General features: G+C 42.4%; 1 protein-coding gene and 1 long non-coding RNA gene across 9 annotated transcripts in view; one reads left to right on the top strand and one right to left on the bottom strand.

Annotated features, from left to right (window-relative positions):
- Window positions 1-12,971, bottom strand: part of EYA2 (EYA transcriptional coactivator and phosphatase 2) — a 110,658-nt gene that overhangs the window by 14,585 nt on the left and 83,102 nt on the right. For all 8 annotated transcript variants that reach the window (XM_080404986.1, XM_080404989.1, XM_080404987.1 and 5 more), the window contains 5 exons: window positions 11,760-11,849; window positions 4,919-4,977; window positions 2,615-2,775; window positions 1,451-1,565; window positions 755-876 (listed from right to left, as the gene is read on the bottom strand). In XM_080404986.1, the coding sequence (XP_080261112.1) occupies window positions 755-876; window positions 1,451-1,565; window positions 2,615-2,775; window positions 4,919-4,977; window positions 11,760-11,849 (547 nt within the window). The remainder of the gene's footprint in view (window positions 1-754; window positions 877-1,450; window positions 1,566-2,614; window positions 2,776-4,918; window positions 4,978-11,759; window positions 11,850-12,971) is intronic.
- On the top strand, window positions 66-11,667 carry LOC308070658. The gene is made up of 4 exons (XR_013930797.1): window positions 66-494; window positions 932-1,025; window positions 2,635-4,984; window positions 5,919-11,667. It is a non-coding gene; the product is annotated as an uncharacterized lncRNA (long non-coding RNA).

Here is a 12,971-nt window from a genome sequence, read left to right as displayed (position 1 = left end):
CTAGAACTGGAGTTGGGACCTAACTCAACTTGCTGCTACACTCATTTTCTTTTGAAATTAGATTCTGTCGTGTCATGACCGTTACTAGCATTTTCTTTATCAGTCAAGAACTTCCAAGTGCTGCCCGTTTTCCACAAGCTTTGTGACTCTGATGCACTACCTGGACTGGCAGTTGTTAGACCGATGTGACACTCATTGTATTCAGTTTCAAGAGCCCTCTTCTGTTCATTCTGGTTGCAGTAAGGACAAGAAAATACAAACCTCAGAGGTTCAAACAGTTATACCAGAAAGAACATAAGACGCAAAAAGCCCCAAGCCAACCTTAGCAGTATTTATTACTCACACAGCTTCATAAAGCTCATTCAGCGCCCTTGACCCCTCTGCAAGAACAAGAGGATCCAAACAGTGTTTCTGTATGTCACAGGTCCAACCAGACTGTCTTCCTTCTAGCTGGGTGCAGCTGAACATCCCACATGCAGCAGATGCTCCATAGGGTGGGTATTTTTTAGGCTCACTCCCCCAGGGAGACACTTGGGAAAACTCTGATTTTTTTTTTCTTTTTTTTTTTTTTTCTTTCCTCCAGACTGTACTAGCTTAAGTGTGGGCGGTCAGGGTGTGAATTAGAGATGTGTAAACATGGAGCTAAAAATAAAGCTCATACATTACTTGTTGCAATCAGGTTGGATGGATCTGCCTGACTTAGGGACAAAACTTCGGTCTGCTTTTGGTGAGGCCTAAGTTAGTTCATTCTTACCTGTTTTTGTTGCACTGTAAATGTTTTCAATGGGAAAGACAGTGCCCAGTCCATAGAGAAGCACTTTAGCAAGAGCTGGTATAAGCTGAGTTGTGGTGACCAACACATTCACACAGTTTGGCCTAGAAAACAAAAGTCAGTAGAAGTGGCAATTTGTGTTTCTCTTTTTTGTTTTAGAGTGAAAGATGATAGGAAGCTAACCTTTCTTGCAACTGGAAGTTCCCAAGCCACTGGAAGATTATGCAGCTAGTGGCAGATAATGTGAATACTGGTAATGTCTTTTTGATCAACTTAGTAGAATGAAAAAAACAAAACACACTGGTAGCAGTGACGCAGCTTAGTGCATGCATGCCAGGATCCATTTTGTGGGAATTTAAACAACATGTAGTAATGTCCATGCTGCGTTCTTTGAGCAAACATGTTCAGGAATAAAAGGGCCCTCTTCTACCTTTCCTGCTCTTTTGTAAAGCTGCTCACGTGAAATGTGTGCCACAGATAAGGTAGCTAAGGAAAGGCAAGAAAAAGGACTTCTTTTATTTTGCTCAGTTCACGTGGCAAACATGTGCAGGCTGGCCTCCCACAGGTTTGGCCAGCAAGGTCGCTATAAATGTGTCTCGATTTGTTTAGAGGGGGAAAAAAGGGGAAGCAAGGGAGATCCTGGATCAAGCCTGTAGCAATTCTTTAAGCTGTTCTTACCGAGAATGTATCAAATTCAGCGCCTTCAGAGCATGTGTGAGCCAGAGATCAGTCAGCGCTTCAAGTTCTGCTCTTAACTGCAGCCAGGTTTCCCTCTTAGGAGCGCCTATTAAACCTGTAAGCAGGGAAAGCATCTTTGCAGAAGCACAGAAAGGGAGTCTCATGGTTTGTAAGTAGAATGCCAAAGGGCTCCTGTCTGTGCTCTGAAACCTACCCCTCCCACCGCCCTCCTCTTGGTCCTGGCACAGGCTGCTTCCCTTTGCCCACTGCCATGTCACTCCAAGGCTCTGCCTTGAGATATGAGGCCCGACTGCAGGCCACTGCTATGCTACAGCAGCTCAGCTTCCCTGCTCTCCATCAGAACGGTGTCAGTCACCCGCAGAGGCTCATTAAAATACCTTTCTTGGGGGTAGCATAAAGCTTGCATGGCAAGTGAGCAAGACTTGTGTATAGTGGGTAGCGGCCTGAGCTGAGAAACAGCTGAAGCCAGGATGGTTTTGTTTCTCCCGAAACGCTACGCAACTTTCCCAGTACATGTGAGTAGGCAGCTACTCCAACCAAAAAGCGGTTGTAGTGATACTCTTGAGTTCTGCTTCTTTCTCTTCCTAGTCAGAGACCTGGCACTGATGTTCTAAAAGAGAAGCAGAGCAGCCTATTGGAAGAGCTGTCTGGAATTAGCTGTGATGAAGGAACCCAGGGCATCCTAATATCTAGTGGTATTGTTCTGAGTGAGTTAAAAAACAAGTAGTTATATACAAGAATGTATACAAATATATACAAGAATGCCTTCAGACAGAGATCAGCCATGTGTTCTATGGCGAAAAAAAAAGCACATTTAGTTTTGAAACATTTGCTTGCTTACTGAACATTCTGGAAAACTGGAGAAGGTTGCTTTCCTGACAAAGAACTTACAAAAATGTTTAAAAAACCCCCCACACTTGGACTTGAGTCCTTCTCAAACCACTAAACCAAGTATTTTAGCATATCTCCTGCAAATCCTGTACAGAACCTTATTTGAGGATGACTGCTGAAACACTTGCTCAGCTCACTGTGAAGTATTCTTATCACAATGCTCTTTACAACTTCTCCATGGATATCCCTAGCAGGGTCAGAAGTATTTGGGAAGATGTAAGACATACTTGTTGCCTGGCCAGAGACCCTTACCTCCTACGTTATTTTTGTAGGTGTTGTACATCTCTTTCACCCGCCGGTAGCGGAATGCTAATTTCCTCATCCAATCAACTCCCCCATGAACACCCGAGCCCAGACACAGATTGGCACTGGCAGTTGAACTGTGAAAGCCATCCGCGGAGAAGTTGTATGTGCTGGGAAAGACAGAAGGGAAGAGGAGAGGTCAGTATAATTACAGTCTATACAGTACCAGCAGGGAGTGGAAACAACTGAAAAGAAATGTGGAGACAAGTGGCAGCACAGACATACACAGGACAGGCTGTACAGAACTGGAGGTCATGTCTAGCATGGTTACTAGCACAGATTTTAAAAAATGTAAACACAATGCAGGTTACTTAGCACTCCCTGCCAGTTTTGAGGTTCTTGGGACTACTAAACATCTGACTGTCCTCAGGTCACTGAAATTCCTCACCTGCCTCTCATCCAGGCTGCTAAGATAACTGCAGAAATACTCAGATCCTAAAGGAGAAAATTCTGGTGTTACCTTTCTGACTGCTTGGCTATATTGCTAAACTGGCTCTGAACGCACATTAGATCAAGAAAAAAAATGAAGAAATTAACTAAAAGAGCCTTAATTACCTGCAACATGTAAAGTGGCTTTTGTTAAACTGAGTTAATATTTCAAAGCAACTCTAGAGTAATTACAACAACAAAATGGGGGCAAGTACAGTTCCACAAACATCTTAAACAGGCAGTTTCTCTGAAGAAAGCTCTACCAGGCATTTGTTCCTGTCTTCAGCCCTGCCCGATGTCCCTTCCTTTGTACCAGCACAAGCACTTCTTCAACGCTGAGGTGAATCAGATCAGGGAACTGTTCTAGTTAAAAGGTAATACAGTTGTTTTGTTTTGTTTTGTTTTTTTTTTAAAAAAAGTTGCTTTTCAGCTGGATTAGTTCCCAGGTTTGGAGGAGGGGGCCAGGAAAAGAGGCAGTACCAGCTCATGTCATCTTAAAATGTTTGCCCGATGACAGCATCAGTGCAGGTTTCACGGTTCGAGCTGATCTCAGACTGAGCTGCAATGGAAGAGGGCAGGTGCAGCTCACGGGGCACAGTTGCCTGGATCAGGTCACAGACCCAGTGGATTTGGACAAACTTGGCTTGAACCAGAGCAAGAGAAGGGACAGAAAGGCTTAGCGACACAGACCTACCCTTCTCAGCTGCAGCTTAAAGTTAGCTCAGCTTATAGTGCCTCTCACACCTCACTGGGGGAGTAGCCAGTTCTTGTATATTCACATCTTGATTTACTGCACAGTAATTTTCCCTTCCAGAAAGCCCTGATGCTACTTTATTAGAGCATCCACATAGGAGTTTAACATGCTCAGCTTCGTTTCCCACATAGATGAGCCATGAGCAGCTGAAAAGTATTTCTCAAACAACTGAAACCATTTGGGCAGGGGCTCTTCACATCATTCAAGATATGCTGTTAGCATACAATTTTTTTGTTCACTCACAGTGCACTGATTGAAATAAAACCCAAATTAATGTTTTAATCGATGCCTGAACAAGTATCCAGACTCCCCTGCTTACAGGCCACTGCAGCCAAAGGATCTAAATATACACGTGCATTTCAGCGTATTGCAAAGCATAAAGCAGCATTCCAGTCAGAGCAAAAAAATCTTTCAAATGTTCTCTACAGAAGGAAAAGTCGTTTCCTAAAATACTTCACTTTTTTCTGTGCTGTTTCTGCACCAATTTCTCATAATAACCAGCCATAAAAACACAAATTATGAAGCTCTATATGACCTCTGCACGTTTAACTCTTGTGCCGATTACCATGAGTCTGCAGGCAACACTTTGGGAAAGGTAGATGTAATTGTACAGAAGCAGATTTTAAGTATGTGATAATCTAACTTACACAAATAATAATAATGTTTGGTGCAGCTTTAGCACGAGTTTCTACCAGTGACAAGGCTCTGGCATGGCAAGGTCCATAATACTCACTGCTGAGCCCATTCATTACAGATTAGGCAGGGGGAAACCTGGCCAAATCCTATCAGGAACTAGTGTAGTCTGACTGGGGTTCAACCTAATTTCAGATATACTTCCCAGAATGGTTCAAAGCTCAGTATGCTCAGGCCTTGACAGTAGACAAAGGCATATTAATGTGAGAAACGGGACTCTTGTGTTTGTGTGCTTAATAAATGCAGACAGCATGGAGCCAGGGAGGGGAGAGGGCGCATGGCTGAGAATGTTTTTTTACATCACTGGCCAGCCCCCTGATATTTTCAAACAGATGGGGACTACCTGACCTGCAGCTTCCAGCCCAGAGATCCCGTACCTTAGATCCTGACCATTATCATCTGATGATACATCATCTATGTGGATCTGGTCACAGTCCTGAGAAGTATGAAAAAAAAAAATACAGCAATAAGTAAATGCTTTGGAAAAAAATCTGAAAGAGTGTAATGAAAAATTATTTTAAAGGTAATATTAAGGAGATAACACCTTATTTATTGCTAGTATTGTCTGGCATAGTCTAGCCAGTTAATTGTTAGTAGCAAGTATCACATAGCATTTGCACAAAATATGAATAGACAATGACTGTGTGGATGTGCATGCGTTTGAGAGGTCTGGGTGTGTGTGTGACAAAGCTGGTGTGTGAGAGAGATCTTGGGCACAGGCAGGGTGTGTGCAGGACAGATGTGTTATCTAAGGGCACAACAGCTCTTGAATAATACAGTAAGTGGAACTCCTTCTTATGCAGACAGGAGGGAGAGAAATGCTGGTTTAGACAGGAAAACTGTGGTTTTTAAACTCTGTATGCACGATAAGGCAGAGATTTGGCAGCCTCTACCCCTGTGAGAATACTGCTTTGAACAGGGGCAAGGCGAGAAGATCTGTCCCAAAGAAACTTCCAGAGAGCCTACCCTGCTGGTGTATTCCCAGTTTGTTCTGAGGGGGCTGAGCTTCCTTTGATGTGCAGGGAAGCCAGGCTGAAGCACTGAAGGCGGCACCCTTTCACAGCCCCAGCCACAGACAGAGTTAAGGAATAATGTGTGTCAAAAATGAGGAAATCTATGCACAGGAAATTTAACCAGAATATATACTTGGAGCTCAGCCTGCATGAAGTGTGTACTCCAGATCTTATCTTCCAAAATTCTTCATTGTTTGAATGGTGGAGGCCCTGCCTCAAAAATTTGAGAAATGTTATTTCTTTGGTTTCTTTCCTAGCCTTAGCATTAAGATTGGAAAGAGAAAAATTAGAAAGAGAAAAATTAGAAAGAGAAAAATTAGGAAGCTTCTCCCACTGCTTAAATCTTTTTCCGTGACCCTTGCAGGTGAGGACAAAACAGAAAGACTTCAAGCTGATGAACACTACTAGCTTTTGTCCTGGCTGACTTTTCAACAGAGGTAAAAGCACGTGGTACAACAGGGCTCCGAGGTCAGAACAACTGCAGGTAACCAGGGTACAGTTATTCTTCACCACTTCAGTACTCTGTAAACCACAGAATTTGTCTTATCCTCCTTACGCAATTGTGAGTTTTATGAATTAATTTAAACTAACCCCTTTAAAAAAAAAAAAATCCCCAAACAAGTAACCAAATTTGCTATCAATGGCAAAATGTCACAGATAGCTCTTGTCCATAATCATGAGACTTTCTGCAGCAATTATTTCAGATAATTCTTCAAAAGACTTGTTCTCCTCTCATCAGTCCTCTTAGCAATTTATCACTGGGGTGGTATATTTCTGCATATAATTGGAGCCAAGTGGCTGAACAGCAGATCTCTGCTGGCACGTCTCTCTCTCCACCTTCACCATTTTTAAGCCCCCCTCCCAATAGCTGTTCTGAGCCATACAGGGATAACATTGATGCAGCCTGCTCCACTTCAAGTTGCATGATGCAGGGTATGAAGTTAGGGGAAAGGTATTTGTGGAGGGATCTGTTTTTCTCATTTGTGAATGAATTGTTCTGTACACTGAAGTGTGACAACAGTAGCTATCACATTTCTAACTTAATAATACCATGACACTTGGTGAGACGCTACCTCATAGTCTGCTGGCTGAGCCTATCATGTTACTGGGTGAAACACAGGGAAGCTGGTTAAAGAAGAATGTGGACCATGTTTTACTGCTTGGTTACGAGACTAATTTTTCATTCTTGCAGAATTTCCTTGAAATCTTAGTGAGCAGGGAATCAAGGCAGGATATCTGGGCTGCTGAGAAGAAGGCCCAGATGCCCAGATTGTTCAAATGAAAGTCTGCGATGGGGACATTTCCCAGTTTTCACATCTGCTAACTTTTAAAAATGATACTCTAGGATTTCAGAGGTATATGATGTGTGGCAGGTACAGCCTGTAACTGAGTCAGGCATGTAAGACTCTCAGCAAACCCTCACAACTCTGGGAACTGAACTTTTTTACTGTTGTGGTATCTCTAGGTCAGTCTGTGCTACACCGCATGCCTCCAGGTGGGACCAGACCCTTGTACCCACAGGTAAAGGAGCCTGAGCTACAGCAGTTTTGAAATGGTACTGCACGCTTGGAGAAAGCCTCTGCTGCCTCCTTGTGAAATACAAGCTGTTCCTGAGGACACGTGGAGAAGATCCTGCTATTACTTACGCTCCCTCTGAATACTCTCAAGGTATGTCTTGGGCACATCAAATGCATAGGTTGTCTATTAGTGTATCAGGACTGTGTTAAGAGATTTTTAAACATCTTGTGGATTCACTGATCAGTCAAGCCTGCATCCCTCATTAGGTGGGGGGTTAACAGTTCCCAGAACACAAAACCTCCAGGGATAGCTCTGAAAGACTCTAAACTTGTGAACACACTAATCCCCTTGTTTGTTAATTCCTCATCTCCTTGTCAGTCCTCCTGTCCTTAATACCTGTTTTCCAGAATGCAGTATCTCCAGAGGGACTGGAGATGCACTGCACTGTGAACAAAAGGCATTTGGAAGAAAAAGCAGAACCCTGGCAAGCCCACAGTTCATTATTTTAGCTTCACTGTGATTTGTAACCTTGGCCAACTTCTTTTCTCTCCGATTTCCCAAAAGGGGAACTGAGAGTGAGAATACCTCCTTTCAAGTGAATATTTGCTGGTATATTCTGCCATGTGATTAGAGCCCTTTGTACATAACACCTTGTATAGCCTACACTTGCAGACTGTAGGAATTTAATCTGCCTAGACTGTTGCAACTGCAAAATGAGATGATGTGGTCAACAGGCATGGGCTACCATGAGCGGATGAATTAGTGTGGCAAAACCACACGTGTATGATTTCAATGTGGGGCTCAAAAAACACAAGCTCTGCTTGCCTGGGTTATGTTGCCAACAGCCTCCAGAATGGGGCAATGCTTGTGGCTTGTGTTGCTGCACGCCCTGGAAGTGCCCCACACTGGCTCCTGTGTCAAAGTTTGGTGCCTTGATTCTTTGCTACAGGGCAGGTACATCACTAAGCCATGCTTCAGCAAGCATCAACCTGCCTCAAGCCCTGAATCAGCTGGGAAAAAAGTCTAGCTTCTAAGTCACGTAAGTTAAGAGTTAATTGACTGACAGAGAATCCCTAGAACGCCCTTCTGTAAAAAGACTGGACACGTGTGGTACGAGTCAGGTCTATGGAGTGTAATCTATGGCTTCCCATCACTCACCTGCCCTGGGGACCAGTGATCAGCCTCCTTCCACACAACTAGCCTGAGGTTTGGGGTGAATCGAATGGGAAACTGGCTGCAGCAGTTACAAGAACTGAGGCTGCAGCACCAAGAGAGAATGGATTGAAGAAGGTTATCTGAATGGATCTGCTGGTTCACCTTTTCACAGGTTCAAGATTCCCACTCCCAAGCAGAGTAGGAAAAATACAGCCAGAAACAGTTGCCTGAATCCCTTTTGGGTAAACCCTGAAAACAGATAAAGTCCTGACTAACAACAGAGTCTCAGAATCATTTTTTCATAGAAAAAAGGGACCATTCCTGTTCAGGCTCTTCATTCAGACTCTGAAGCCAGTTTTTTGCTATGATGTGAAATCGTATCTTCACCAGAGTAAGGAGGATCAGAAAAATGCTACTAAGGGCTGTGCAAATCTTGCCGTGGACAAATGTTTCATCCTCATGAGGCACTTTCTGGGAATGCTTCAAAAGGACTTTACACTCTGGCAGCATCTTCTGCTCTGCACAGCACTGAAAACTGCAGCCAGAAAAACAAACCATTCCCCTGTACTAAAACAAAGTAATAACTGATTTCCTTGCCCAGCCTGCCTCTCTGGGGAGGATGGGTGACATTTCCTCCACTTCTCCCCCTGCTTCCACCATCAGGACAGAGGCTAGCCATGTTCTGGTTGGTTCAGTCTGCTGGGCCTCCCAAAATGCCTGAACATGGTTATGGATTTGTGCCAAAGAAAAGTTTTACTATGTTTAGTATTATCTAGTAAGCATACTCTTGCTTTGAATTTGAATGGGGCAACTGTCCTACTGCTTTCTCAGCTACAGCTTCTTTCACTCTGCCCCAACACAGAAGACAGACAGCAAGTTTCAGCCCTGTGCGGTTTTAGCTTATTTTGTCTTGTACAGGCCAGTGTTACACCACATGATGGTGCTAATGTATCTGGTAATGTTTGTGGGTCTAGAACTGAATCAGCTTCTGTGCTTGTTTTTTACCAACTTCTTTTTTCTTTTTTAAGGATACCATTCACTGCATTTTTTTTAAGCCTAGTACTTGGTGATGCATGATCCTTAAATATTGCTCTGTGAATACTCAAACCTGACTTTTATTTATCATCCTAAATGAAGGAGCAAGTTCTTCCAAGCTGAAATGGCTTTTTTTTTTGAAAGTTAAATTTTGTAAAGAACATTTACTTCTCTTGAATTCTCTCTCATTTTTTTTCATTGAAAAGCCTCAGCTAAAATCAAACCACATTGCTTTGGTTTTGGTTTGAAAAATACATTGGTTTGTTTCACTTATCAAGCATGTCTGAAAAGGGAAAACAGAAAATTTTCAGTAGAAAATGCTCATCTCTTTCCAGCTATCTGAGCCATGCATCATCATTTAGAATGCTTAACATTTTTATGTCATTGCGGGACCTAAGATAAAATGGTTTCACAAAGCTATCTCTTTTCTGCTCTGGCTTGCTGGAACACTACTTGTTTTCAAAAGTTTTAAACATTTTTCATGGTTCTGAGTCATCCAGGTCCAGCAGCAAGTTGTTTCCACCTTTAGGTGCCTATGTCCTTTACACCCTCTGACAAGTCCATTACAGCTATACTGACTCACCCACTCAGCTGCCAACTTTGAGTTCCCTGACGTTTTAGAAAAGCAGGTAAGCTGACAAGAATAGCCTAGGAAATGAGCAAAAATTGCTTCTCTTTTCTCATGCAGCAATAAATAACACTAGTAACATAAATGCTTTATTATCTTTGTAGCCCAAACTACTTAAGAGAAAACCTCCCTTAATATTTTGCTGAACAGATGTGTCCTGTAGCACCTGGCTCTCTTCCTCTATTAGAGATGAAGCTCAGGTATTTTGCAGAAGGTTTTGATTTCTATTTGGAGACACAGTGCTAAACTTTAGCTCTTCACTGGACTAGTTCTTACTCAGTTACATAGTCCTCCTGGAATGAGAGTCCCATGTCTTGAGGGATTTTTGTTTAGCTTTTGCTTCCTTAATGTCTAGAAACCACAAAAGAAACACAACGTACTAACTTTTTATAATGAAAACCTTTGTTCTACTGTAGTGGCTGAAGAAGAATTTGAGAGGCCGTGTGAGACAAAACTGACCTAAGGACTCTGCTTCTCGCAGCCAAAGCTGTTACTGACAGATAAATGTGCAGAATTTGACTGACACCAGGCAATTTGCTACTTCATTTCATGTTTCAGAGCAGCAAGTGAAGCAAGGGGAAAACTTGTTTTAAAATAATTTGCCAACAGCAGAAGTCTACATAGGTGGAGGGTTTCTGGAGGGTGGCTTTGTGCAGGGGACAGAGCTTTGTTGCATCACATGTTGAGATCTAATGGGTGGAAAGTGCTGGTTGCATATTAAATATTATTACTACTTATATAGTGCCCTGCACTCCAAAACAGCACCTCTCTGTTTTTTTCCTAAGGGAAGGATCTTTTCCACTTTGTACTTTCTGTACCCTCATCACCAACTCCTCCTTTGAAAAAAGCTGAAAGAGGAAAAATCTGTCAGTTCAGTGCTACCCACTACTTGTCTTAGAAAGGAAATGAAAATTCTCAGCAAGTGAAACCTCAGATTGTAAGGAGACAGGTGGCAGGAAAGGCTGTACCACCTGTAATGCAGCGGACCACAGTGCAATTAAGCAGAAGGAACCAGAAGTTCTCGCTGAACTCGTAAGGCACAGAAAAAGCTCTCTCATTTCATCTGGCACAGAAAAAAAATCTTCCTTTTTCAAGCGAAGAAAAAGACCACAGAATTCTGCCCAGGGATACCAGATATTTTTCCTCCAAGCAATATTCTGACTCCAAAGTGCCCCAGCAGAAACCCCATCTTACTCACTTTGTACATGACTCATTCAGAGTATTTCTACTGATTGCAAATGCAAACACATTTTCATCAGCACTGTACAGCTGTTTCTCAGCTGGTGACAGAATTCTGCTAGCATAACTTTGCTCAAATTTTGCCATATATTCAGAAGGGTTTTTGCTTTGTATAAGGCATAGTCAGATCTAACCATGCCACAAACAGGAAGGAGGACTCTTCCTCTTGGTTTTTCATATTGAAATTCCCATAGTTTCATCCTGCAGTGTGCCTGAGCTTGAGCAGACTTCCTAATCTGTGTGTGCAAACAAAGCTTCCTCAAGAACAGAGACCATTTTTAAAACCTCTGCATTGGCTCATAGCTAATTGCTACCTGTCCCATAGGATCTATGCTAATTTAGCTTAATAAAACTATTAAATAGCAAATTTCAGAAGAAGCAGCAGCAATGTCCTCATTATTAGATTTAGTAGAGCTGCCAAAAGCCATCATTGTTACTGTGCATTTAGAAAAAAATTCCTTAACAGAATGAAGATGTCAAAGGGACACAGTAAGTATGCTTCTAATAAGCCATCTAAGGCCCATTTCTTTGGGGTCAAAAATGAAAGTTTCTTGGCCAGAAAAACAAGTTTGTAGACCAGATGCAAATGATTAGAGAAAGAGATGTTAAATAAAATAAGCAGCTACATACCTCCAGGTCATTAAAGAACAGATGTGTATCTGCAAGGTTGAAGATCATTTCTTCCATCATAAGACCTATCCGCACAGACGTTGTAGTGTCCTGTCAGGGGAAAATAATTTTTTTCCTATTAACTTTGTTGGGGTTTTTCTTGTTGTTTGTTTTTTTTTTTTTGGGGGGGCGAGTGGAAGATCTTAGGGCAAACATAGGATCTACACATTCCTGTTTCTAAAGATATGTTAATTAAAGTAATTTTATTTCCCAAGTGTATCTCAGCATGCTTTTCCCATCCTTTCTTTTGCTCTCCTAGATAATCACATTCTTTTCTTTGAAGGATATCTATGGCTCCCCTTGACCAACAACAGCCCACACACCTCAGATGATGTAACAAGAACCTTTAAACAGTGAGACTATATAAAAACTACTTCAGTAAATTAGACCAATAATTGATTTCCAATAGCATCATTAGTGAACCGTTAGGGGATCATTAAGAGCAACAGAGTACACAGAAGGTGATCCTTCCCTAACTTCCTTCTTCAAACCAGCCATAGAAGGTCAGCATTATTCTCTTTTAATGTCAAACAACTTGGTGAGCAAAATCAGAAAACAGAATCCAGGAGCTCAAACATAAATAGAGCCTCTTTCTCTAAAGGATGCAATCTGTGTATCGCACAACTTGGCTTAGGTCTTTACTAGCTCAGGTGATCAGCACAGAACAGGACAGAAAGGCAGATGTGTTGCTCCCACACCAGAGCCCAGCACGTGATAATCTACTGCCCTCAGCAGCACATGTGCACCTGGACAGGAGATGCAAGAGCAGCCACACTACTTTAAAGCTCTTCCATCCCCACTGTTGCTGCCCACTTATTTAACAGCATCAGCAGAGTTAAACCAATCCCATCCTACCACGCAAACCCAATTATAGCATGATAAAATGCCTGTCCCAGTACAGTCATACTATTCCTGCTCAGTACAGCGTGCTCTGCAGTGGTATAAAGCATGCCTGCAGAACCAGAACTGTAGCCATAATAGCAGTTACACCCAAACAGCTATATCGATTGAAAAAAAAAAAAAAAAGAAAAAGAAAAAAGACAAACAAGACAAGACACAGCACATTAAAATGCTGGATGGGTTCACCTGTCATTGTAGCTAGTGTTAGAAATGGCAACATGCACCCGATGCTCCTGTCTGTGTGGGCTGTGGCTAACTGCGACAGTTGGCTCA

Source organism: Falco punctatus, assembly GCF_963210335.1.
Source record: "Falco punctatus genome assembly, chromosome: 10".
Lineage (NCBI taxonomy): Eukaryota > Metazoa > Chordata > Aves > Falconiformes > Falconidae > Falco > Falco punctatus.
Note: the sequence above shows the minus strand (reverse complement) of the source record. Positions and strands in the feature narration are given on the sequence as shown.